Source organism: Pristiophorus japonicus, chromosome 9, assembly GCF_044704955.1.
Source record: "Pristiophorus japonicus isolate sPriJap1 chromosome 9, sPriJap1.hap1, whole genome shotgun sequence".
In the NCBI taxonomy this organism is placed as follows: Eukaryota; Metazoa; Chordata; class Chondrichthyes; family Pristiophoridae; genus Pristiophorus; species Pristiophorus japonicus.
In genome coordinates this window covers 106150893-106178513 of record NC_091985.1, presented here as the reverse complement: position 1 = coordinate 106178513, position 27621 = coordinate 106150893, and the positions used below count along the sequence as shown (strand labels likewise).

At 42.9% G+C, this 27621-nt stretch overlaps 1 protein-coding gene across 2 annotated transcripts in view; it reads right to left on the bottom strand.

Moving 5' to 3' along the window:
* LOC139273163 (connector enhancer of kinase suppressor of ras 3-like) overlaps positions 1-27621 on the bottom strand; it is a 468583-nt gene that overhangs the window by 292727 nt on the left and 148235 nt on the right. For both annotated transcript variants that reach the window (XM_070889671.1, XM_070889670.1), the window contains exons 7-10: positions 21491-21550; positions 13208-13276; positions 8593-8739; positions 7727-7851 (exon numbers count right to left, since the gene is read on the bottom strand). In XM_070889671.1, coding sequence (XP_070745772.1) covers positions 7727-7851; positions 8593-8739; positions 13208-13276; positions 21491-21550 — 401 coding nt within the window. The remainder of the gene's footprint in view (positions 1-7726; positions 7852-8592; positions 8740-13207; positions 13277-21490; positions 21551-27621) is intronic.

Below are 27621 nucleotides of genomic sequence, written 5' to 3'. Positions count from 1 at the left end.
GCTTCTCTCTCCATACAATGTTGCTGGTGTTTCCATGATGTTGACGTTTAATATTTTCAGGTGTCACACACCATTTTAGCAAATAAGCAAAATGCAGTAACCAAAGAAGTAAGGCATTCACAATGATCAAAAAACACTCTCATTCTCTGCTTTTCATCTGACCATTTTACAAACAGGCACACAACAAAGGTTAAAGTACACATGCATGCGCCCAGCGAATGAGTATCGAAATCACATGCGAGTGTCCATTATTCATTTTTTATTTACCACCTCTGGATTCATAATGTGTCATATGCTAAAGTACCAGACAACACTGCTCCATTGAAACAACCTCCAGCATCAAGTGCTATGCTCTTCTACTTTTGCCTGTGTATCTCTTCTTTGCTCTGCCAGCAGCAGCAGAGCCACCAATCAACCTGCCCAGAACTCTGGAATTTATTTTCTAAACTCCGCTGCCTCACAATATCTCGCCCCACCTTCGAAATCAACATCTGTTGTCACGTTCCTCAGCTCTTCTCCAAATTGCTGCTTTGGAGGTAATTTTCAACTTGCCGCCGGAGCGTGAAACCAACGCAGTGGGCTGGGCACCAGTTCTCGGAACCGCACGTTTCAATCAGTAGAACGAAACATTGGGCAGTTTCTAAAGTGGGCCCGGCCCATAACACCGATTAACTTCAAATTACCACCTCCACCGCACCCAATCTGCCTCGAGAACATTTGTAACATTTCCTACTTAAAGGTACTATACAAGTGCAAGCTGCTGAAACAAATTACAGAACAGAAGTGCCAATTACAATTGAAAATGCCGAGTGCTTTTTTAAAATTTCACATTCTGCACTGCTTAAAACAGACTTGTTAAACATTATTTCAAGGAAAATAGTTATTACCATGCTGCAGACAGCAGCAGATCTTGGGATTAATTGATTGGGAAAAAAAACTGACTATACAGGGAAAAGTGTTCAACTTTGCTGCAGCAATTATTACAGCTTTGTTGCCTACAATAAAACACAATGTTCCTATCAAAAAGGACAAATCCACCTGGTTTATAATTGCACAGATGCTGAAAGATTACATGTGTTTTTATTTTTTGTTCTATCCGACTGAACCAGATTACCCCGTCCTACTCTCATTTTTGGTTTACACCTTACAAAAAAAAACCATCTTCCATGAAACCAGACAGAACTCAAGTCAGATAAGTGGAGCTCCACACAGGTCAACGCACAGAGTATCATCTTGCTTGCTGGCTGGCCTGAGGCTTCATTACACAATACGTAACTTAATATATCTCTTCCATAGAAACTAGCCTATGGAAGGAATTGACAGACTGTAATCTCTGCTGGAGACACAAGGGTGACTGGCATGCTCGTACTAGAGTTGCCTAAAGGTAAATCGTTTCAGACAGATAATTCACTTATTAGAATCAGCAGTGTTTTTGAATTCCAAATTCACACCAGATTACCAATTCTCTGGGAGTTTTGTTGAGGACAGCTTTTGATGGGAGAAATTTGGTCCACAAAATTGAACTTGTGCTCTTTGACTGGCAGATACAAACTGGGTTGCATATTATAGATAACTTAATTTTCCTCCCCCCACCCACACTTCCCGAATGCAGCAAATGGGATGTGACAAACGTCCAACTCCCCAAGTAGTTTTTCCCACAAGTGTTGGCAAGGTTTTAAACAAGGGAGGGCTTTCATGGGTGTGCATGTCCTGTCCTCACCCCACAATCATGTGTGCAATTTCTAGTAAAGAGGGTTGGGGAAAGGTGAAGAAAGAGAGAAACTAAATTTTAGTCAATTTTCTGTTCACTCTTCTGACTAAGGATGCCAAGACCAATATTGCACTACCACAGTCAGAAGAGTGAATATGTAGCATAGACCAGAAATCAAATTTGTGACTTTCCTATTTGTACAGCTTGGTGCTCACCATTTTCAACATCATCACATAACAGTTCCCACTTCCCAGCAATACTGAAGACAATGATGCAAGCAGGGCCTGTCGACGAAGAATGATACAGCACAGGAGGCTAATTTGCCAATCGTGCCTGTGCCAACTCTTTATGGTAGAGTGATCCAATTAGTCCCACTGCCCTGTCCTTCCATATAACCATGTAAATTTTATCCCTTCAAGTATTTATCCAATTCCCCATTAAACGTTACGACTGAACCTGCTTCCACCATCCCTTCAGGCAGTGCATTCTAGACCACAATAATTCGCTGCATAAAAAAAATGTTTCTTCACGTCGTCGCTGGTCCTTTTGCCAATCACCTTAAATCTGTGTCCTCTGGTTACCGACCCTTCTACCACTGGAAACAGTTTCTCCTTATTTACTCTATCAAAACTGTTCAGGATTTTGAACACCTCTATCACATCTCCCCTTAACCTTCTCTGCTCCAAGTAGAACAACTCCAATTTCTCCACATAACCTAGTACCATTCGAGTGAATCTCTTCTGTACCCTCTCTAAGGCCTCGACTTCCTTCCTAAACTGGTGCCCATAATTGAACACCATACTCCAGTTGAGACCACTGTGTTTTATAAAGGTTTAGCAAAACATCTTTTCTTTTGTACTTTATGCCTCTATTAAAGCCAAGGGTCCCATATGTTTTTTTTCTGAACAAAAAAACCCGGCCTTCTCAACTTGTCCTGCCACCTTCAAAGATTTGTGTACATATAACCGCAGGTCTCGGTTCCTGCACCCCCTTTAAAATTGTACCAGTTAATTTATATTACCTCATATTTTCTACCAAAATGCATCACTTCATACTTTGCTACGTTAAATTTCATTTGCTATGTGCCCGACCATTTCGATGTCCTCCTGAAGTCTAACTATTCTCATCGTTTACTACATTTGAATTTTGTCTCACCTGATAACTTTTAAATTATGCTCAGTCTACCCAAGTCCGGGTCATTAATATTTATCAAAACGAGCAGTGTCCCCAATACCGACCTCCGGGGACCACTGTACACTTCCCTCCAGTCTGAAAACAATAGTTTTCCACTACTCTCCGCTTTATTTCCATTAGCCATCAACGTGGCCACTGCCCATTTAATCCCATAGGTTTTAATTTTGCTAATAGGTCTAATATGTGGTACTTTATCAAATGTCTTTTGAAAGTCAATATGCACAACATCAACTGCACTAACCTCATCAATCTTCTCAGTTACATCAAAGAACTCGATCAAGTTAGTCAAACACGACTTGGTCTATAACAAATCCATGCTGACTTTAATTTATTAGCCCATACATTGTCTCAAAGTTTCCCCACCACCGTGTACAATAATTGCCTGGTTTATTCTTCTTTTTTGAGCAGGGGTGTAACACTTGCAATCCTGCCACCACCCCCATATCCAAGGAGGATTGAAAGATTGTGGCTAGAGGCTCTGCAATTTCCAGCCTTGCTTCCCCTCAGTAACTTAGGAGACATCCCATTCAGACCGTGTGACTTTTCCACTCTCGACAACTGGCAACCTTTTCAGAACGTCCTCTCTATTTTTATCCTATTTCAATATCGCTAGTACCTCCTCCTTTACTGCTCCATTGGCAGCATCCTCTTCTTTAGTGAAGACAGATGCAAAGTACTCATTTAGTACCTCAGACATGCCATCTCTGCCTCTGCAGGAAGATGTCCCTTTTGGTCCATAATCTGCCCCACCTTTTCTTTGACTACCCTTTTACTATTTATATATTTATAAAAGACTTTTGGGTTTACTTTTATGATGGCTGCTAATCTATTTTCATACACTTTGCCCCTCTCATTCCCTTTTTAGATCTCCTCTGTTCAGCTTGGTTTTCTACTGTATTATGAGTACAGGTACAAAGTCTGAAATCCAGCAACCTCGGGACCAAGACTGTGCCGGTTTTCAGACATCGCTGTTGGCGCTCCTCGCCGCTACTCGCTACCCGCCGATTCTCACTGCCACCCGGCACTGCGTTTTTTAAAAAAATGGTTTTCTTGTCCCGTCGCCCGATGTCGCCACCTTGGCCTCCTCAAAAATGTCTGGTTTTTGTACAATTTCAATTTTCGGACAGCCGGATTTGAGACGTTGTACCTGTATTACATTTGTCACAAGTCTCCTTTTTCGGTTTCATTTTAATCAATGTAACTGTAATCATCCAAGGAGTTCTAGCTTTGGATGCTCTTCCTTTCTCTCTCGTGGGAATGTGTTCACTCTATACCCAAACCATTTCCTCTTTGAAGGCATCCCATTGTTCAATTACTGTTTCGTTTACCAATTTTTGATTCCAATCCACTTGGGTCAGATCTCTTCAACTCACTGAAATTAGGGATTACTTCCTCATACTGATCAAGAAAGTTCTCGTACACATTTCATGAATCCCTCCCCCTCTTGGCTCTTAACACGTTACTATCCCAATCTATATTAGGATAATTGAAGTCCCACATTATCACTACTCTGTCATCCTTGTATCTCTCTAATTTCTCTACATTGGTGCTCCTCTATCTCCTTCCCACTATTTGGTGGCTTATACTATACCCAGTAATGTAATAGCTCCCCTTTACTGTTCCTTAATTCTAACCAAATAGATTCTGTCTTTGAACCTTCAACTACACCATTACTCTCGAGTGCTGTAATAGTTTATTTGATCAATACTGCCATCCCTCATTTTGTTTTCCCCCCTATCCTAAATACCTTGTGGCCAGGAATATTAAGTTCCGAAATCTCCCCTTATTTGAGCCAGATCTCTGTTATAGTCACTATATCATAGTCTCATGTGGCAACTTGTGCCTGCAGCTCACCAACCTTATTTCCATGCCACGTGCATTTAAGCACATGCACACCAAATCCATCTTGGACTGTTTTTCATTTACTCCTCATCTAATTCCTCCCATTTCTGAACTATCCATTACTCTAGTGCTATTTACCTCGCCCAGCATCTGTGTAGCTAGTTTCTCTTTTCTAATGTTTCAGTCTAGATGTCCTCCCTGTGCCATCCCCCACAGCACTAGTTAAATTCCTCACAAGGACATTGGTTCCAGCTCTGTTGAGGTGCAACTTGTTCATCTTGAACAAATCCCTTCTGCCCCAGAACTGATCCCAATGACAGATCAAGGCATATCTCCAGAGCTAACTCTCAAAAGTCCATCAACAGGGCCCAAACTGCAGATCACTGTGTAAACCTGCAGTCGGAGTCCCTACAGATAAATTTTAGCAGTGTCACGAAAAAATCTTGTGAAACAAGCTATTTCTAGGTTAAAATAATTTTATAGGCTAAAAAAAAATTAAGTAGGCGGTTTGGTAGTGTGTGTTGTAATATAACTACATCTCCTCGATGCTCAGGTAATGCTTTCAAGGTATCGGTGTGATTGGGGCCAAAAACTCAAGAGTGACTCACTTCGAGTTACGTCAACGAAGTATGAATATAAGCTGAGTATCACACCATGTGTAACATTTATCCAACCGAAGGAGTGTGAAGCAACAAAGGGAGGAGAGGAAAACAAAACTTATCGCCACGAGGCTTCCACTTTGCCGATAAGTGCCATTTTCAAATTATCTAGCATACAAGAGCACAAGAACATAAGAAATAGGAGCAGGAGTAGGCCATTTGGCCCCTCAAACCTGCTCCACCATTCAATAAGATCATGGCGGATCTGACCATGGACTCAGCTCCACTTCCCTGCCCGCTCCCCATAACCCTTTATTCCCTTATCGCTCAAAAATCTGTCTATCTCCGCCTTAAATATATTCAATGACCCAGCCTCCAGAGCTCTCTGGGGCAGAGAATGTCATGGATTTACAACCCTCAGAAGAAATTCCTCCTCATCTCATTTTTAAATGGGCGGCCCCTTATTCTGAGACTACGTCCCCTAGTTTTAGTTTCCCCGATGAGTGGAAATATCCTCTCTGCATCCATCTTGTCGAGCCCCCTCGTTATCCTATATGTTTCAATAGATCAACTCTCATTCTTCTGAACTCCAATGTGTATAGGCCAAACCTAGCTTCATAAGTCAATCCCCTCATCTCAGGAATCAACCTAGTGAATCTTCTCTGAACTGCCTTCAGTGCAAGTACATCCTTCCTTAAATATGGAGACCAAATGTACACAGCACCCCAGGTGTGGCCTCACCAATACCCTGTACAGTTGTAGCAGGACTTCTCGGCTTTTATACTCCATCCCCCTTGCAATAAAGGCCAACATTCCATTTGCTTTACCTGCATCCTAACTTTGTGTTTCATGCACAGGGACCCCCAGGTCGGTCTCTATTGCAGCACTTTGCAATTTTTCTCCATTTAAATTATAATTTGCTTTTCTATTATTTCTACCAAAGTGGATAACCTCACATTTTTCCACATTATACTCCATCTGCCAAATTTTTGCCCACTTACTTAGCCTGTCTATATCCCTTTGCAGATTTTGTGTGTCCTCCTCACAATGTGCTTTCCCACCCATCTTTGTATCATCAGCAAACTTGGCTACATTGCACTCTGTCCCCTCATCCAAGTCATTAATATAGATTGTAAATAGTTGAGGACCCAGCACCAACCCCTGCGGCACCCCACTAGTCACTATTTGCCAACCAGAAAATGACACATTTATCCCGATTCTCTGTTTTCTGTTAGTGAGCCAATCCTCTATCCATGCTAATATATTACCCCCAACCCCGCGAGCTTTCATCTTGTGCAATAACCTTTTATGTGGCACCTTATCGAATGCCTTCTGGAAATTCAAATACACCACATCCACTGGTTCCCCCTTATCCACGCTGCTTGTTACATCCTCAAAGAACTCCAGCAAATTTGTCAAACATGATTTCCTTTTCATCAAACCATGTTGACACTGCTTTATTGAATCATGCTTTTCCAAATGTCCCGCTACTGCTTCCTTAATAATGGATTCCAGCATTTTCCCAATGACAAATGTTAGGCTAACTGGTCTATAGTTTCCTGCTTTTTGTCTGCCGCCTCTTTTTTTTTTTAAAAAAGAAAAGATAGGGGCATTACATTTGCGGTTTTCCAATCCGGGGAATTTTGGTAGATTACAACCAATGCAACCACATTCTCTGCTTCCACTTCTCTTGACCCTAGGATGTAAAGCCATCAGGTCCAGGGGACTTGTCCACCTTTAGTCCCATTATTTTACCTAGTACTACTTCATTAGTGATAGTGATAGTATTAAGTTCCTCCCTGCCTATAGCCCCTTGATTATCCACTATTGGGATGTTTTTAGTGTTTTCTACCGTGAAGACAAATGCAAAATATTTGTTCAACGTCTTTGCCATTTCCCTGTTCTCCATATCTATTGTACAAGGGTGAAAGTAGTCTTTCTAACTCAAAACATAAGTGCTTTCATTTACTACTGCACTGCATCACCAGGTCAAAGTTCAAATTCTAGTTTCACGTCAGGGTTACAAGATAAATTTTACCCCAAGAGAACTTTCTATTCTGGTTTACACTCTACTGTAAAAGGAGGAAAGGATCAAGCTCAAATCCAGGTCAGGTTTTAACATGAAGAAGTCAGTAGCATTTTTTAGCCACGATAAAGTGATTAAAGTGAGTGTTAGGTATCCAAATGGTTAACTGGTAGTATCTGATTATTGGAGTTCGTACTGGGCCTATTTTCTCATGGCAATTCCAAATTCTCTACTAACACTCAGCCTCAAATGTTGAAATGTTCATTCTCCCTGTGTAGACCCATTACAGTTTTAGGTGCCAGCTTTAACGATACAAGAAGCCTTTTGTTCCGAGATTTCATGGGGTTTTCATACCGTGGAGTATATGGAACAGCTGGTGGTGGTGGGATGTACAGATCCTTAATAGCAGGCTTTTCTTTCTTTTGGGACATCTCCATCGTACTGGCTGTTGACGGAGTTGCGGTCTGTGAAGGGCTGGTCTAGAGAGAAAAACAAAGGCTTGCTAAACTATTCAAAGGCAAGACTCATTTTATATGTGGTGGTGGTGGTGGGGGGGGGAGGGGTTGGGATGGGGGTGGAAAGAGAGAAATAAGGGAGCATAATCAAATGCGATCAATACCATGGAGCTTATTCCACGTCAGTTCCTGACTGGATGACAGCCAAGGACAGGAAGTATTTCACAGCTTCCTCCACATCTGTTGGACAGTTCCAGCTTTCAAACATTTGCTTTTTCTTCAGAACAGGGCAACATTTCTACAAGTTTCTGCTGCTGATTATGTGAAATTAGATTAATTTTAAACCATAATATTTCTACACTGTACTATTGGATTAAAAATAAAATGGTGCATTCCCCTAAAAGATCAGTTCTAGAAATGCTACTTTAAAAAGCAGCTTCACAATGCTGCAGCATCTTTATTAGAAATAAACCCTCGTGCTCAAAAAATAAACCTGCATTTATGTAGCGTCTTTCGCGACTTTGGGGCATCCCAAAGCACGTTACAGCCAATGAAGCACTTTTTCAGTATAGTCACTATTGTACTGTAGGAAATGTGGCAGCCAATTTGCATACAGCAGTTCCAACAAACAGTAACGAAATAAATTACTAGATCATAATTTAGTTGATCTTGCAATATCACACAATATTGAGAAAAAGTACTGGCACCTTTAAATAGCCACCAATGAGAATGGGTCTGTAAACACTTAAGCAGTACCTTTATTACCTGCACAGCTGGTGGTTTCCAACGCATGTTCTTCAGAGGAGCAGGAGTAAAGTTGCATGTGTTTGCTGGCCGTTTTTTCAGCAAAAGTACCACACCTGCAGGGTCTTCACGAAGTTTTCCAACAAGATTTTTCAATTGCCAGCCAACCTTTTAACACACAGTGGAACCAGATCTAAATTACTCAACAATCTGAGTTTCTTGGTTGTTTTAATAGATGCCAATTTTCTGTAAAAAGCCCTAAACATTTAGCCCTATTATGCAAAAACATGAAAAATTACTTCTCAAAAATTGGATGGCACAGACATGGTTTTTAGAAAACAGAGTTTGAAATGATTAGCACCGTATTAACCTATTTACTCATTTAATCCATTCCTGGTATAATTTTGCATGACAAAACTGAAAAAGAACTAAGAACAACCTGAACCCCAAATTGTGTTGAAGTGCCAGCACTGACAAAGCTTTTAGTTCAGTAGCATTTTGAGGTACTGATACACAAAGTCCTTGCAGATTCACTGGGATGCATCTGCTTCACCCATACATTGAATAAAGAATGCTAATAGATTTAAAAGCACAAAATCCTATTTGAAAAGTTTCTGTACTTTGTTTAGTACCAAAGAGCGCTAGAAATGATTACAGAAGTAGTTTTGCTCTTGACAAGTTCTTGAATTACATTTGCAAATCTTCAACTCGACAAGATTGCCACTCATGATCTCATTTTATCTCAGCTGTTCATACAGGCCTAGGAAACAAAATGCTTCAACATGGGTTCTGAAACAATTAATCTAGATTGCAATATGTGGATAAGTTAGTGAAGGAATAATTTTGTAAATTTCCTTTATGGTCAAAATATTTGGATAACAGCCAAATTTGAGGATTCAAAAAAATGTCGCCACTTTTTAAAACTATATTTTTATTGAAGAAATTTTAAAAAGCAGACGGACAATGCAGTGCATGCAGTATACATGGACTTTAAGGCAGCTTTCAATAAGGTTTAAAAAAAATGTTCCTGGGATGTGGGCGTCGCTGGCAAGGCCCATCCCTAATTGCCCGAGGGTAATGAGGAGCCACTGCAGTCCTTGTGGTAAAGGTACTCCTACAGTGCTGTTAGGGAGGGAGTTCCAGGATTTTGTCCCAGCGACGATGGAGGAACGCCGATATATTTCGAAGTCAGGACGGTGTGTAACTTGGAGGGGAACGTGCAGGTGGTGGTGTTCCCATGCGTCTGCTGCCCTTGTCCTTCGAGGTGGTAGAGGTCACAGATTTGGGAGGCGCTGCCGAAGAAGCCTTGGCGAGTTGCTGCAGTGCTGTTTATAGATGCTACACACTGTAGACATGTTGCACCAGGTAGTGCAGGGAATGAATGCTTAAGGTGGTGGGTGGGGTGCCAATTAAGTGGGCTGCTTTGTGCTGGATGGTGTCGAGCTTCTGGAGTATTGTTGGAACTGCATTCATCCAGAAGTGGAGCGTATTCCATCACACTCCTGACTTGTGCCCTGTAGATGATTGAAAGGCTGCGGGCAGTTAGGAGGCGAGACACTCTCCGCAGAATACCCAGCCTCTCATCTGCTCATGTAGCCATAGTATTTATGTGGCTGGTCCAATTAAGTTTCTGGTCGTTGGAATGCCCAGGATGTTGCTGGTGGGGGATTTGGTGATGATAATGCTGTTGAATGTCAAGGGATGGTGGTTAGACTCTCGCTTGTTGGAGATAGTCATTGCCTGGCACTTGTGTGGCACAAATGTTACTTGCCACTTATGAGCCCAAGCCTAAATGTTATCCAGGTCTTGCTGCATGCGGGTATGGATTGCTTCATTTTTTTGAGGAGTTGCGAATGGAATTGTGCAATTATCAGCGACCATCCCCATCTCTGACCTTATGATGGAGGAAAGATCATTGATGAAGCAACTGAAGATTGGTTGGGTCCAGGACACTGCCCTGAGGAACTTCTGCAGTGATGTCCTGGGACTGAGATGATTGACCTCCAACAACCACAACCATCTTCCTTTGTGTTCGGATACTAGAGAGTTTCCTCCTGATTCCTATTGACTTTAATTTTACTAGGGATCCTTTTTGCCACACTGTCAAATGCTGCCTTGATGTCAAGAGCAGTCACTCTTGCCTCACCTCTGGAATTCAGCTCCTTTGTCCATGTTTGGGCCAAGGCTGCAATAAGATCTGGAGCTGAGTGGTTCTGGCAGAACCCAAACTGAGCAGGTTATTAGTGAGTAAGTACTGCTTGATAACACGATCGACAACACCCTCCATCAGTCTGCTTACAATTGAGTAGACTGATGGGAGGGGCAGTTGGCCAGATTGAATTTGTCCTGCTTTTTGTGGACAGGATATGTCTGGGCAGTTTTCCACATTGTCTGGTAGATGCCAATTTTGTAGCTGTAGCTTGGCAAATGAAGAAAAAAAAAACAAACAAGGGCAATGCAGTGGATACAGTATACATGGACTTTAAGAAGGCCTTCAATAAGGTACAAATGTCAGGGCATGTGAAGGCACAGGCAAGGTAGCAGAATTAATTGAAAAAAGGCTACAACAGAAAATAGAAGGTAGGAACTAAGGGAAGTTTCTCCTACTGGCAGAAAGTGGAGAAACTATTTCTACTTGTGGGCAAGTCCAGAACAAGGGACCAAAATGAGAGAAACCACTGACTGATCAGATTTAGGAGAATTTATTTATGTGGAGCGTGGAAACTGCTGCCACATGGAGTGGTTGCTTTTTTGGGGGACAAGGATCGCTTGATGCATACATAAGGGAGAAGAGATTAGAGGGATATGGGGGCAGGGTGGGAGGAAATACTTAGAACAGGAGGAGGCTCGTGTGGAGTATAAACACCGACACAGAATAATTGGCCTGAACTGCCCGTTGATGTGCGGCAGATTCTACGTCATTTACTCTCTGTATTCTACTCGTATCAATTTCGAATTCTTTGAATGCAGAACGTGCACATAGGTCAACGTGTTGTTTCAGGAATGCCAATTTCTAGTGACACCATGTTCATGCATAACTGCTCCCAAGCCAACTTTTGCTCATACCACAATACAGTAATTTGGATAGCTTGCCTCTCAATAGGAACAGCAAATGTCCAAGGGAAAATACAAATTTCTGGATCAGAGCAGGGGAACTACAGTCAAGCAAACATTATAAAGCTCAGGTGAGCAGAGAGTCAAATTGAGTTGTGTGTACGAGTTTCAGGAGCCCATTTCCCACTCTTTTGCTGTGTGTTTCAGCACTACAGGCAATGGAGGTAATGATTGTGGGAGCACTCGACAACCACACCAGTTAAAACTTCTTGCAAATCCATTGCCCCAAACAAATCAGCTGAAGAGAGATCATGGACTAGCAAATCAACAACTTTTATTTATATAGTGCCTTTAATGTAGTTAAATATCCCACAGCATGTCACAGGAATATTATGAGACAAAACATTTGACATGGAGCCATACAAGGACAAATTAGGGCAGGTGACCATAAGGTTGGTCAAAGAGGTGGGTTTTAAGGAGCGGAGGAAAGAGAGGTAGTGAGTCGGAGAGGCTTAGGCGAGTAATTCCACAGCTTAGGGCCTAGGCAACAGAAGGCATGACTACCAATGATTATAATCAGGGTTGCTCAAGAGGGCAGAATTAGAGAAGCGCATATATCTACAGCGGAGGGGGGTTGCTGAAGGAGATTGCAGAAATGGGGAGGGGCCAGGCCATGGAGGGATTTGAAAACAAGGATGAGAATTTTGAAATCGAGGTGTTGCTTAACCGGGAACCAATGTAGGTCAGCGAGCACAGGGGTTATGGGTGAGCGGGACTTGGTACGTTAGGACGTGGGCGACCGAGTTTTGGATCATCTCCAGTTTACAAAGGGTAGAAGTGCGTTGGAATAGGCAAGTCGAGAGGTAACAAAGGCATAGATGAGGGTTTCAGCAGGAGTTGAGCTGAGGCAAGGGTGGAGATGGGCGATGCTACCGAGGTAGAAATAGACGGTTTGAGTTATGCCGCCAAAATCTAATTTCAGGGTCAAATATGATACTAAGGTTACGAAGTGTGGCTCAGCCTCAGAGAAGTTGGGGAGAGGGATGGAGTCAGTGCCTAGGGAACGGAGTTGGTGGCAGGGGCCGAAAACAATGGCTTTGGTCTTCCCAATATTTAATTGGAGAAAATTTCTGCTCACCCAAATTGGATGTCGGACAAGCAGTCTGACAATTTAGAGACCGTGGAGGGGTCGAGAGAAGTGGTAGTGAGGAAGAGCTGGGCATCATCAGCATGCATGTGGAAATGGACGTTGTCGCCAAGGGGTAACATGTAGATGAGAAATAGGAGGAGGCCAAGGATGGCTTATGCTCTGGTGACAGAAATTTTACACAACCCTTTCAGAAATCAAAAGGAGACCTGTGCTTTGGGATTCATTCATTGTACTCTACTCTAATGCTATTCAGATAGAAAAACTATCACAACACTGAAAACACTATGACCATGAATTATTCAGACAGCTCATTACCCGTGCATCTTCAGTTTACCAGCTGATCTGAAGAGTAAGCTTAAATGCAGAGCCATTCAGCTGTTGTCAGTTTCAACAGGTCTAAATAAAGGTTTCAGTCATCTGCACAGTACTTACCACAGTCTGCTGATTCACCTGAATCACCTCATCACCAGCATGAATCTTTCGTGATCTATCAGCAGGCGACTGCAAAATAAAGGGAAAAAAATTAAACACAACTACCTATTCACGACTGACACCTTGATGCAGTGAGGTTACTCCTGTGCCACAAAAATTACAAGTACTGTCAGCAAGCCAGAATTCTCAAGTCCCCCTTCTATGTTTAACTTCACTGATTTGCAGTTCAGTTCATCACAATTATTAACAGGTGTACATCCCAGTGCAGCTTTGAAGACAACTGGTGATAAGTTCAGGCTTTATCCTATTAATGGCCATTCTGTGCCAAGTCACTGGTTACCTGACAGACATTCTAGGCTTATTGGTACCAGACAGAAATTATTGCTGGAGAGCAGAGTTTAAGTCATGTTATTTTGGAGTAATGTAACCAGATAGCCTTTACAAATGTTCAATTTCACAACAAAACATTTGCTTTTGGAAAGTTTAAAACCTTAATAAAATGTGGCACTTCAAAGATACTGAATAATCTATGATTCCCAAACAGCTTAATTGATATTGTTATGCCAAAATAAGTCAGCTCTCTACTCAATAGCTTTTCAATTGCAATACATGGGTAAGAGCTTACAGACCAATTCACAGCGGCATTCTTATTTCTACCAAGTTCCATCACTTTCGTGGTAAGTTTAGACCAGCGTCGGCAAAGCCTGGTATCAGGGCCCACCTCACCACACTTGGCAAAAGGCCTGAACTGTCTGCACAGAAAAGGAACTAACAAAGGCAGACTAGCTTGGGGCCCAGCAGCCACAAGTATTGCTAAGAGAGAATCTGAACCATATAGACAGAAAGATCCCTAGTTCAATCTCTAGCCTGTGCTGTTTTAAGTGATCTCAGCTGGATGATGGTAGGATGCTGCAATTGGATCAAGTGCCCCAGCGATGGGGGGTAGAAGAACGAACGATTTACATTTATATAACGCCTTTCATGACCACCAGACATCTCAAAGCGCTTTACAGCCAATGAAGTACTTTTGTAGCCACTGTTGTAATATGGGAAATGCAGTCGCCAATTTGCACACAGCAAGCTCCCACAAACAGCAATGTGATAATGACCAGATAATGTGTTATGTTGATTGAAGGATAAATATTGGCCAGGACATCGGGGATAACTCCCCTGCTCTTCTTCAAAATAGTGCCATGGGATCTTTTACATCCACCTGAGAGAGTAGATGGGGCCTTGGTTTAATGTCTCACCTGGAACATGAAAAGCCAGGGATTGTGCTCATGACCTGCATCCAATGAACCCGATTGTGAAAAGTGCACTTGTGGATATTATCTTTGGCTGGGTGTCAGAAAGAGAGGTAGAAAGGACACCCTGTAATTTCATTATAAATGGGTACATGAATTGTTTCTCTCTCTCTCTCTCATGCTCTCCATCCTCAAACTCACTCAGGGCCAGAAATTCTAAAAGTTCCAACAATACAAATCATTACAAACATTAAAAATTTAAATACCATACTATCATTGAAATACTGGATGGCAAAATAAAAATTGAAAAACCAGGACTGGTATTGTACATGGAGAAAACTGACATTGCTGTGTACATTAAACTAGTTTTTAAATATATAACCCAGAACTGGCATGGTTTTCAAATAATTGCAGTTACGACTGTGCTGTGAAGCTTTTAAAGAAGCTAGTTTTTGCAGCAATGTTACTGGGTTACAGTCTTCCTCTTGGCCAAGAACCAACAGAGGGATCAGTTACAACAAAAACCTGCACATGGTTTCAGATTCTGCAGTAAGAGCAGAAAAACATTCCTGGCTCAGCAAGAACATCTGGGCTGAGATCATGAACACAAAAGTTACAAGACATACAGACAGCAGGCAAAGACAGAAGCATCACTGCAACACAAAATTACCTGCATCTGCAAGAATAAACTTAACCAGCACTTAAAGAATCCCACATAGGTTTCAGCTACCAGACCCACCTTACTTCTATCTTGAGTCAATCTACTTTCATGTTGACCAGGCAGGTGAAACCTACCCATCACTCAGTGGCATCATTTGAAGGGCATCTTTCATATTTTAAGCGATCACATTTTTTTGTGGTGAACATGGTTTTGATGCCAATCAATCACCAGGTGTATGCAAGTACTTCTACATGCCGTACATGCCTACTGTAAAATGAATTATTCCCCACCTCCAAAATATGCTTTTGGAAATTCGTCAACCCAGCATATATTTGGAGGTCTTGAATCCAGAGGCCATACAGTCTGCTCTGAATGCAAAATTCTTCTTGGTCATTGTTCATGTTGCTTCATAGGATTAGACAATTCAAATTTAACATAAACAATGACAATTATCAGCAGTAGACTATATTGGAATGCTAGCACCTCCAAACCTACCACGAGATTTAGCCACATGTGTTATCTGCACTCCTATAGTCCTGCATTGTAATAAGTAGTCTTTGAGTAAAGCTCATGGTACAATATTTTGGAGAAAAGATAGAACCTCTCCCAATAAGCGCACACACTTACTTTAATATTACAATCACGATTAGGTGATTACTTTGAAAATAAAAGCAGTTAGCAACTGCATTTAACCAGCGGCAATGTTCATGCCGCTGGTAGGAATTAGCGATGACTTTAATATGGCCAAGTTCATTTGTCATTTAGGCAAAAAAAAAGAGACAGGGCTGACAGTACACACAGACCAAACAGGTAGTTAGCTAACTTAAAAGATGCTTCAGAAGACATTTCTACAGTTTGATCAAAATGACCTTTTGGATTCTCTTAACTGCAGGACATTGGTCACTGCAAGTGCTGTTAATTACACAACATTATGAACTAACCACTTCTCTGTGGCCACCGTGACTGGTCTCTAGGTGAGAGTGTTGAAATGTTGACTTAGTAATGAGAATAATGTAGTAAATACACAACCTTTTCTTTTTCATTTCCAACTCATCCAAGATCAAAATCAGTCTAATAAACAGAAGCAATGTGGCCATACATTTACACAGCTTGCCCTTACTGGCATGATTATTCACTGAACACCAAAGGGATGGCTGTTTAATAGGACACATGACAACTAATTATGCACATGCCCTTACAACCCATTCTTACCAATCATAAGTCTAGACATCATGCACAAAAACTTAAAATTGAAGTCCAAGTTTAAAAGGCGATCAAAAAGAAAAAAACTAATTCAGAGAAAAAACTCCCATTTTCCTTCCCTTGTTAAGATTCTCTTACCTCTTATTCTTCACCTCCCCAATTAAAAATAAAATCCTGGATAATATTTCAGTCACAGATGTACACAAGGGTAGCCCAAGATGGCTTATTTTCCTCTTTTTTTCCCTTTAATAAAAGGGAAGCAGCTAATCGCCACCAATTTGCCTTCACCCCAAAGCCACAATCAAGAACCAACAACCTCAACAAAACTTACCTGCCCGACAGCTATTAACACTCCTAAAATACATACTAATTACTGCAGTGGTAATGTTGACAAGCAACTAACAGGCAGCCTATGAATTACCTGACTGTATAGTACAGGTTTGGATCAAAATCTCAGCTTAATACAGAATTTATCTCCATAGTGCATCTTATAATACATTTCATAAAGTTACACCAGCTTCAATGTTCTCTAATACCAGACCTATATATATCTGGGCTGTACAGAGTGTGGATGTGCACCAGAGGACTGGAGAGTGGTCAATGGAGACAGCGCTAATCCGGGTAATTAAAGGCCAGTTAACATAACATATGTGGTAGAGTCTAAAATTAAGGGTGATTTCAGCACGAATTTCAAAAAGGGACAAACGTGCTCAACAGATCTCATTCTACACTTGCCTGGATGAGTGCAGATCCAACACTCAAGAAGCTCGATACAAGCCAGGAGAAAGCAGCCCTCTTGATCAGCACCCCATCCACCAACATTCAACCCCCCGCCACCTGGCACACCGTGGCTGCAGTGTGTACAAGATGCACTGTAGCAACTAGCCAAAGCTTCTTGAGCAGCACCTCCCAAACCTGCGACCCTACCACCTAGAAAGTAGCAGGGACATGGGAACACCATCACCTCCAAGTTATACACCATCCTGAATTGGAAATATATTGCCATTCTTTCATCAACACTGGGTCAAATCCTGGAACTCTCCAATGGCGCTGTGGGACTACCCTCACCACACAGACTGCAGACGGCTCACCACCTTCTCAAGGGCAATACATGCTGGCCTTGCCAGTGACGCCATAATTAGAATTATTTAATTAACTGAATTTAAATTCCCCAGCTGCCATGGTGGGATTTGAACTTTTGTCTCCGGATCACTAGTCCAGGCCTCTGGATTACTAGTCCAGGCCTCTGGATTACTAGTCCAGGCCTCTGGATTACTAGTCCAGTAACATAACCACAATGCTACCATTCCTATAAAGCCCCTGGAAATGTTTTTACATTAAAAGTGCCATGTTGCTGTTATTTAATAAATTATTTGACAAGATACCACATAGGTAGTGTCATAGGGCTCAGATTCCAGCATCTGCAGTATTTTGCTTTTGTATTGTGTAGGGTCACAGGATTCAGTTCTGTGGCCACTTTGGTTTACATTGTATATCAAAGACTTGAATATAGACCTAGAGGGAGTGGTGTGAAAATATACAAATTGTACCAAAATAGGAGGCAGAGTTCATTAAAAAAAATTAAAACTTGAAAAAAAAAGACAACCAAAGAAAGCTGCAACGGGATAAGATAATGGAGGAATGGACTAATAACTGGCAGATAAACATTGGTCAGCAAATGTGAGATTATGCATTTTGTAAAAAAAAAAAAGCAGCAGTAATTAAACTCTATCAAAGTAGTGTTAGTCTTGTGGAATAGTAGTGTGGTTAGGAGTACAGGTTCACAGAACATTAAATGCAGCATCTCGGGCTGGTAAGACTTAAAACCTACAATTACATTTGTGCTTTTTAAAAAAAATCACGATGTATAAAATATTAAAAAAACAAGTAGATACAATGGCAAATGAAATTTAATGCAGAAAAGTGCAAAGTGATACATTTTGGTAGGAAGAACAAGGAGAGGCAATATAAATTAAAGGATACAATCCCAAAGGGGTGCATGAACAGAGAGACCAAGGGGTATATGTACACAAATCGTTGAAGGTGGCAAGGCTGGTTGAGAAAGTGGTTAAAAAAGCATACAGGATCCTGGGCTTCATAAATAGAGGCATAGGAGTACAAAAAAGCAAGGAAGTCATGATGAACCTTTATAACACACTGGTTCGGCCTCAACTGGAGTATTGTATCCAATTCTGGGCACCGCACTTTAGGAAGGATGTGAAGGCCTTAGAGGGGGTGCAGAAAAGATTTACAAGAATGGTTCCAGAGACGAGGGACTCCAGTTACGTGAATAGACTGGAGAAGCTGGGGTTATTCTCCTCAGTGCAGTGAAGATCAAGAGGAGATTTGATAGATGTGTTCAAAATCAGGAGGGGTCTAGACAGAATAGATAGAGAGAAACTATTTCCATTGGCGGAACGGTCGAGAACCAGAGGACACAGATTTAAGGTGATTGGAAGAACCAAAAGGAGACATGAAGAAAAAAAAAATGTACGCAGCGAGTGGTTAGGATTTGGAATGCACTGCCTGAAAAGGGTGGTGGAAGCAGATTCAATCCAAGCTTTCAAAATGGAATTGAATAAGTACCTGAGGAAAAGAATTTGCAAGGCTACAGGGAAAGGGAGGGGGAGTGGCACTTGAAGTGCGCTAGCACTGGCTCGAGGGGCTGAATGGTTACAGCACAGAAGGAGGCCATTCTATGATTCTATTTTTTCCTGAAGGGGAATAATATTTTGAAGTGTTGAGATAATTCTATGATGAACCTATATAAAACCATACTGTTTACAGTATTGGGCATACATGGCACTCAACTGGCTTAACCAAACATTCGAGCTACTACATCATCATCATCGACGTCCCTCGGAATCGAGGAAGACTTGCTTCCACTCTTATGAATTCTTAGGTGGCTGTACAGTCCAATACGAAAACCAGAGTCTCTGTCACAGGTGAGACAGACAGTGGTTGAAGGGAAGGGTGGGCAGGGAGCCTGGTTTGCCGCACGCTCCTTCCGCTGCCTGCGCTTGATTTCTGCATGCTCTCAGCGATGATACTCGAGGAGCTCAGCGCCCTCCCAGATGCACTTCCTCCACTTAGGGCAGTCTTTGGCCAAGAACTCCCAGGTGTCAGTGGGGATGTCGCACTTTATCAATGAGGCTTTGAGGATGTCCTTGTAACGTTTCTGCTGCCCACCTTTGGCTCGTTTGCCGTGGACAAGTTCAGAGTAAAGCACTTGCTTTGGGAGTCTCGTGTCTGGCATGCGAGCTATGTGGCTTGCCCAGCGGAGCTGATCAAGTGTGGTCAGTGCTTCAAGGCTGGGGATGTTGGCCTGGATGAGGACACTAATGTTGGTGCATCTGTCCTCCCAGGGAATTTGTAGGATCTTGCGGAGACATCATTGGTGGGATTTCTCCAGCGACTCGAGGTGTCTACTGTACATGGTCTGCGTCTCTGAGCCATACAGCAGGGCAGGTATTACTACAGTCCTGTAGACCATGAGCTTGGTGACAGTTTTGATGGTGTGGTCTTCAAACACACTTTTCCTCAGACGGCCGAAGTTTGCACTGGCGCACTGGAGGCGGTGTTGGATCTTGTCGCCAATGCCTGCTTTTGTTGATAGGAGGCTGCCGAGATAAGGGAAGTGGTCCACATTGTCCACGGCTGCACCTTGGATCTTGATGTTTGGGGGGGCAGTGCTGTGCGGCGAGGACAGGCTGGTGGAGGACCTTTGTCTTACTGATGTTTAGCGTAAGGCCCATGCTTTCATATGCCTCAGTAAATACGTCGACTATGTCCTGGAGTTCAGCCTCTGTATGTGCGCAGACGCAGGCATCATCCGCATACTGTAGCTCAATGACAGAGGTTGGGGTGGTTTTGGACCTGGCCTGGAGGCGGCGAAGGTGGAACAGCTTCCGACTGGTTCTGTAGTTTCGTTCCACTCCAGCGGGGAGCTTGTCAACTGTGAGGTGGAGCATGGCAGCGAGGAAGACTGAGAAGAGGGTTGGGGCGATGACGCAGCCCTGCTCGACCCAGTCCGGACGTGGATTGGGTCTGTGGTGGATCCGTTGGTAAGGGTCACGACCTGCATCCAAAAACACATCAAGCTCTACCAGGCTTTGCTTTCCTCTGCCAAAAGTGCCTGCTACTCCAGGAAGGGCAAAAATAAACCCCAACTCCTTGTCTCTATTACCTCTTTAAATCCCTCTCACTGCCCTGACACAAAGTGCGAGAAGCTCTGATTGTTTTGTCACCGAGACAGAGACCATCCGTTCAGCTGCCAATGCTGCGTTCACTCCTTTCCATTGCTCACCAAGCCAAAGATCCCCCTAGTTCCTACCCAACCCGAGCCGTGAAACCCCATCTCTCTGTAGTTGCTCCTCTATCTCCCTCTAATCCATGAAACTGACGGAGGTGTTTCTCTGAGCCCATTCCAACGAAAATACTGGCCACTCAATTTCCCTTCCTGGTCCTCATGCTAGCTGCAAGTACTTCCCTCCTATCAGGCACTTTCACCCTCCCTTTCAAAATCATCGTCACTCCTCTCCTCCAAAAACCCACCCTCAACCCCACTGTCCTCATTAATTATTGGCCTATCTCCAGCCTCCCTATCTTCGCCAAAGGCCACTGAATATGCTGTCGCTATCCAGTTCCTTACCTCAGCTCACCTGCTGCTGAAACCCACATCCATGCCTCCTCACTTTTTGCTCATACCTCTGAAGCACCCTTGGGATATTTTTCTACATTGAAAACGCTAAATGCAAGCTGTGATTGCACGTGTTTGCACAAATAATTTTTATTTCACTTGTGTTTAGCTATGAGAGATTAGGTGCAGCACTGATGCAAGCTTTTCTACATGGAGTTAATTTAAAAACTATAAAAATTTTATGCAATGCATGTAGGAATATTCAGTAATAAACTAATTACAATTTTACACATTCTAAAGTAGTATTTCCCTTAAAATACTGCTTTTATGAAATAGATAAACTATCTTTATTTTCGCATGCAAGATTAAAGGATACACTAGTGCTCTCACCTTTACCTCAGATACTGTATATGGCTATTACACTGGCTAAACACCTCTGTCACTCAACCCATTAATGCATTCAGGTTCCTGGTTAAAAACCTAGAATCACAGATTTACTATTTGAAGCTGAAATTATAAGCAAATTTCTTACTCACGTTTTCTGTTGTACCAGTTACAACATGTAATCCATCATAGGTTGATTTAATATACATGCCCTAGAAAAAAAGAAAAAACTATTAGAATGAAAACCAGCAATGGGATTACCCCGTTTACTCAACTCAAGTGTAGTTCTGAAATCTTGTCTCCACATTCAGAATCTAATATTATGTTCAGAGCTACATTCTGAGGCATTAAATACCAAATTTTCAAATAGGTGTCTGTAGCCACCAGCGAAGGGAGGAGAAATAACAGGATTAAACAGGAGAAACAAATTAGCTCCACCTGCAGAGTCAAGAGTGCATTTATCTGCAGCAGTACAATTCTGAAGCTGCAGCAGCACAACTTTCTCTCATTCTCACCAAGCACCATGACCGCCTGACAAGACACCAACAATAAGTTGCATCTGCACAGCCCAGTTGTGCAGCATCAAAGCACAATATTTCAGCCTTGCACTTCTCCACATGCGAAGTCCCCAATATTATCTATGAAAAACACATACTGTTCAATAGGAAAATCTGAGCATCATCTTTGGAGCACCTTTTACCTGCCAGTAATTGAACAAAAATAGCAGGGAGGCGGAGCGGCGAGAGGCCTACTAAAGGCCCAGCAGCGTCGTGAGGCGGAGCAGCGAGAGGCCGACTAAAGGCTCAGCAGCAAGCTACTGCAAGGAGAAAGGGCAAAAAAATAAAAATAAATCGAAAGGTGACATCACAGCCAAGGGGGTAAATGATTGGCGAGTAGTTTTTCCTTATCTTTTTCTTTTCAGTAAGTAACCTTTGGCATAGTTGCCAAATTAAATTAATCTAAGGGTTACGGCATGGCAGGAAAGCCCAGTCCCATGTCATGCTTCTCCTGTGCTATGTGGGAAATCGGGGACGCTTCCAGTGTCGCTGACTACGATTATGTGTGCGGGAAGTGTATCCAGCTGCAGCTCCTGACAGATCGCATTGTGGCACTGGAACTGCACATGAATTCACCATAGAGCATCCGCGATGCTGAAGATGTCGTGAATAGCACGTTTAGTGAGTTGGTCACAGCGCAGGTAAAGGTTACAAAGGCAGATAGGGAATGGGTGACCATCAAGCAGAACATGGAATAAGAATGCAGTGCAAGAGTCCCATGCGGTCATCTACCTCCAAAACAGATATACAGTTTTGGGTACTGTTGGGGGCAATGGCTCAACAGGGGAAGGCAGCAGCAGCCAAGTTCATGGCACCGTGTGTGGCCCGGAAAAGAATGGGAGCGCTTTAGTGGTAGGGGATTCTATTGTAAGGGGAATAGATAGGCGTTTCTGCGATCGCAACAGAGACTCCAGGATGGTATGTTGCCTCCCTGGGGCAAAGGTCAAGGATGTCTCATAGAAACATAGAAAATAGGTGCAAGAGTAGGCCATTCAGCCCTTCGAGCCTGCACCACCATTCACTGAGATCATGGCTGATCATTCCTTCAGTACCCCTTTCCTGCTTTCTCTCCATACCCCTTGATCCCTTTAGCCGTAAGGGCCATATCTAACTCCCTCTTGAATATATCCAATGAACTGGCATCAACAACACTCTGCTGCAGGGAATTCCACAGGTTAACAACTCAGTGACGTTTCTCCTCATCTCAGTCCTAAATGGCCTACCCCTTATCCTAAGACTGTGTCCCCTGGTTCTGGACTTCCCCAACATCGGGAACATTCTTCCCGCATCTAACCTGTCCAGTCCCATCAGAATCTATATGTTTCTATGAGATCCCCTCTCATCCTTCTAAACTCCAGTGTATAAAGGCCCAGTTGATCCAGTCTCTCCTTATGTCAGTCCATCCATCCCTGGTATCAGTCTGGTGAATCTTCGCTGCACTCCCTCAATACCAAGAATGTCCTTCCTCAGATTAGGAGACCAAAACTGAACACAATATTCCAGGTGAGGCCTCACCAAGGCCCTGTACAACTGCTCCTATTCTCAAATCCCCTAGGTATGAAGGCCAACATACCATTTGCCTTCTTCACTGCCTGCTGTACCTGCATGCCAACTTTCAATGACTGATGAACCATGACACCCAGGTCTCGCTGCACCTCCCCTTTTCCTAATCTGCCACCATTCAGATAATATTCTGCCTTTGTGTTTTTGCCACCAAAGTGGATAACCTCACGTTTATCCACATTATACTGCATCTGCCATGCATTTGCTCACTCACCTAACCTGTCCAATTCACCCTGCAGCCTCTTAACATCCTCCTCACAGCTCACACCGCCACCCAGTTTAGTGTCATCTGCAAACTTGGAGATATTACACTCAATGCCATCATCTAAATCATTAATGTATATTGTCGAGAGCTGGGGTCCCAGCACTGAGCCCTGCGGCACTCCACTAGTCACAGCCTTACATTCTGAAAAGAACCCGTTTATTCCAACTCTCTGCCAACCAGTTCTCTATCCACGTCAGTACATTACCCCCAACACCATGTGCTTTGATTTTGCACACTAATCTCGTGTGTGGGACCTTGTCAAAAGCCTTTTGAAAGTCCAAATACATCACCTCCACTGGTTCTCCCTTGTCCAATCTACTAGTTACATCCTCAAAAAATTCCAGAAGATTTGTCAAGCATGATTTCCCCTTCATAAATCCTTGCTGACTTGGGCCAATCCTGTCACTGCTTTCCAAATGCGCTGCTATTTCATCCTTAATAATTGATTCCAACATTTTCCCCACTACTGATGTCAGGCTAACTGGTCTATAATTACCCGTTCTCTCTCTCCCTCCTTTTGTTAAAAAGTGGTGTTACATTAGCTACCCTCCAGTCCATAGGAACTGATCCAGAGTCGATAGACTGTTGGAAAATGATCACCAATGCATCCACTATTTCTAGGGCTTCTTCCTCAAGTACTCTGGGATGTAGACTATTGGGCCCCAGGGATTTATCGGCCTTCAATCCCATCAATTTCCCGCTTAATAAGGATATCCTTCAGTTCCTCCTTCTCACTAGATCATCGGTCCCCTAGTACATCCGGAAGGTTATTTGTGTCTTCCTTCGTGAAAACAGAACCAAAGTATTTGTTCAATTGGTCTGCCATTTCTTTGTTCCCCATTATAAATTCACCTGATTCTGACTGCAAGGGACCTACGTTTGTCTTCACTAATCTTTTTCTCTTCACATATCTGTAGAAGCTTTTGCAGTCAGTTTTTATGTTCCTGGCAAGCTTCCTCTCGTACTCTATTTTCCCCCTCTTAATTAAACCCTTTGTCCTCCTCTGCTGAATTCTCAATTTCTCCCAGTCCTCAGGTTTGCTGCTTTTTCTGGCTAATTTATATGCCTCTTCCTTGGATTTAACACTATCCTTAATTTCCCTTGTTCGCCACGGTTGAGCCAACTTCCCGGTTTTATTTTTACTCCAGACAGGGATGTACAATTGTTGAAGTTCATCCATGTGATCTTTAAAGGTTTGGCACTGCCTATCCACCATCAACCCTTTAAGTATCATTTGCCAGTCTAATCTAGCCAATTTGCGCCTCATACCATCAAAGTTACCTTTCCTTAAGTTCAGGACCCTAGTCTCTGAATTAACTGTGTCACCCTCCATCTTAAAGAATTCTACCATATTATGGTCACTCTTCCCCAACGGGCCTCACACAACAAGATTGCTAATTAGTCACTTCTCATTACACATCACCCAGTCGAGGATGGTCAGCTCTCTAGTTGGTTCCTCGACATATTGGTATAGAAAACCAACCCTAATACACTCCAGGAAATCCTCCTCCACCACATTGCGATCAGTTAGGCTAGCCCAATCAATATGTAGATTGAAGTCGCCCATGATAAATGCTGTACCTTTATTGCATGCATCCCTCATTTCTTGTTTGATGCTGACCCCAACCTCACTACTACTGTTTGGTGGTCTGTACACAACTCCCACTAGCGTTTTCTGCCCTTTGGTATTCCGCAGCTCCACCCATACCGATTCCACATCATCCAAGCTAATGTCCTTCCTTACAATTGCGTTAATTTCCTCTTTAACCAGCAACGCCACCCCGCCTCCTTTTCCTTTCTGTCTATCCTTCCTAAATGCTGAATACCCTTGGATGTTGAATTCTCAGCCTTGATCACCCTGGAGCCATGTCGCCGTGATGCCAATCACATCGTATCCGTTAACTGCTATCTGCGCAGTTAATTCGTCCACCTTATTCCGAATACTCCTCGCATTGAGGCACAGAACCTTCAGGCTTGTCTTTTTAAACACACTTGCCCCTTTAGAATTTTGCTATAATGTGGCCCTTTTTGTTTTTTGCCTTGGGTTTCTCTGCCCTCCACTTTTACTTTTCTTCTTTCTATATTTTGCTTCTGCCCCCATTCTACTTCCCTCTGTTTCCCTGCATAGGTTCCCATCCCCCTGCAATATTAGTTTAACTCCTCCCCAACAGCACTAGCAAACACTCCCCCTCGGACATTGGTTCCGGTCCTGCCCAGGTACAGACCGTCCGGTTTGTACTGGTCCCACCCTCGAGGGTGAACAGACAGTTGTCGTGGTGCATATTGGTACCAACGATACAGGTAAAAAACGGGATGAGGTCCTACAAGCTGAATTTAGGGAGCTAGTAGTTAAATTAAAAAGTAGGACCTCAAAAGGTAGTAATCTCAGGATTGCTGCCTGTGCCACGTGCTAGTCAGAGTAGAAATAGCAGGATCGCTCAGATGAATATGTGGCTTGAGGAGTGGTGCAGGAGGGAGGGGTTCAAATTCCTGGGACACTGGAACCGGTTCTGGGGGAGGTGGGACTAGTACAAACCGGACGGTCTGCACCTGGGCAGGACCAGAACCAATGTCCTAGGGGGGAGTGTCTGCTAGTGCTGTTGGGGAAGGGTTAAACTAATATGGCAGGGGGATGGGAATCTATGCAGGGAGACAGAGGGAAGTAAAATGGGAGCAGAAGCAAAAAGATAGAAAGAAAAAAAGTAAAAGTAAAAGTGGAGGGCAGAGAAATCGAAGGCAAAAATCAAAAAGGGCCACATTACAGTAAAATTCTAAAAAAGGGACAAAGTGTATTAAAAAGATAAGCCTGAAGACTCTGTGCCTCAATGCAAGGAGTATTCATAATAAGCTGGACGAATTAACTGCGCAGGCAGCTATTAACGAATATGATGTGATTCGGATTATGGAGACATGGCTCCAGGGTGACCAAGACTGGGAACTTAACAACCAGGGATATTCAACAGTCAGGAAGGATAGACAGAAAAGGAAAAGGAGGCAGGGTAGCGTTGCTGGTTAAAGAGAAAATTAACACAATAGTAAAGAAGGACATTCGCTTGGATGATGTGGAATCCGTATGGATAAAGCTGTGGAATACCAAAGGGCAGAAAACACTAGTGGGAGTTGTGTACAGATCACCAAACAGTAGTAGTGAGGTTGGGGACAGCATCAAACAAGAAATTAGGAATGTGTGCAATAAAGGTACGGCAGTAATCATGGGCGACTTTAATCTACATATAGATTGGGCTAACCAAACTGGTAACAATACGGTGGAGGAGGATTTCCTGGAGTGTATTAGGGATGGTTTTCTATACCAATATGTCGAGGAACCAACTAGAGGGCTGGCCATCCTCGACTGGGTGATGTGTAATGAGAAAGGACTAATTAGCAATCTTGTTGTGTGGGGCTCCTTGGGGAAGAGTGGCCATAATATGGTCGAATTCTTTATTAAGATGGAGAGTGACAGTTAATTCAGAGACTAGGGTCCTGAACTTAAGGAAAGGTAACTGCGATGGTATGAGACATGAATTGGCTAGAATAGACTGGCGAATGATACTTGAAGGGTTGACGGTAGATAGGCAATGGCAAACATTTAAAGATCACATGGATGAATGTCAATAATTGTACATCCCTGTTTGGAGTAAAAATAAAAGGGGGAAGGTGGCTCAACCGTGCCTAAAAAGCGAAATTAGAGATAGTGTTAAATCCAAGGAAAAGGCATATAAATTGCCCAGAAAAAGCAGTAAACTTGAGGAGTGGGAGAAATTTAGAATTCAGCAGAGGAGGACAAAGGGTTTAATTTGAAGGGGGCAAGAGAATACGAGAGGAAGCTTGCTGGGAACATAAAAACTGACTGCAAAAGCTTCTATAGCTATGTGAAGATAAAAGATTAGTGAAGACA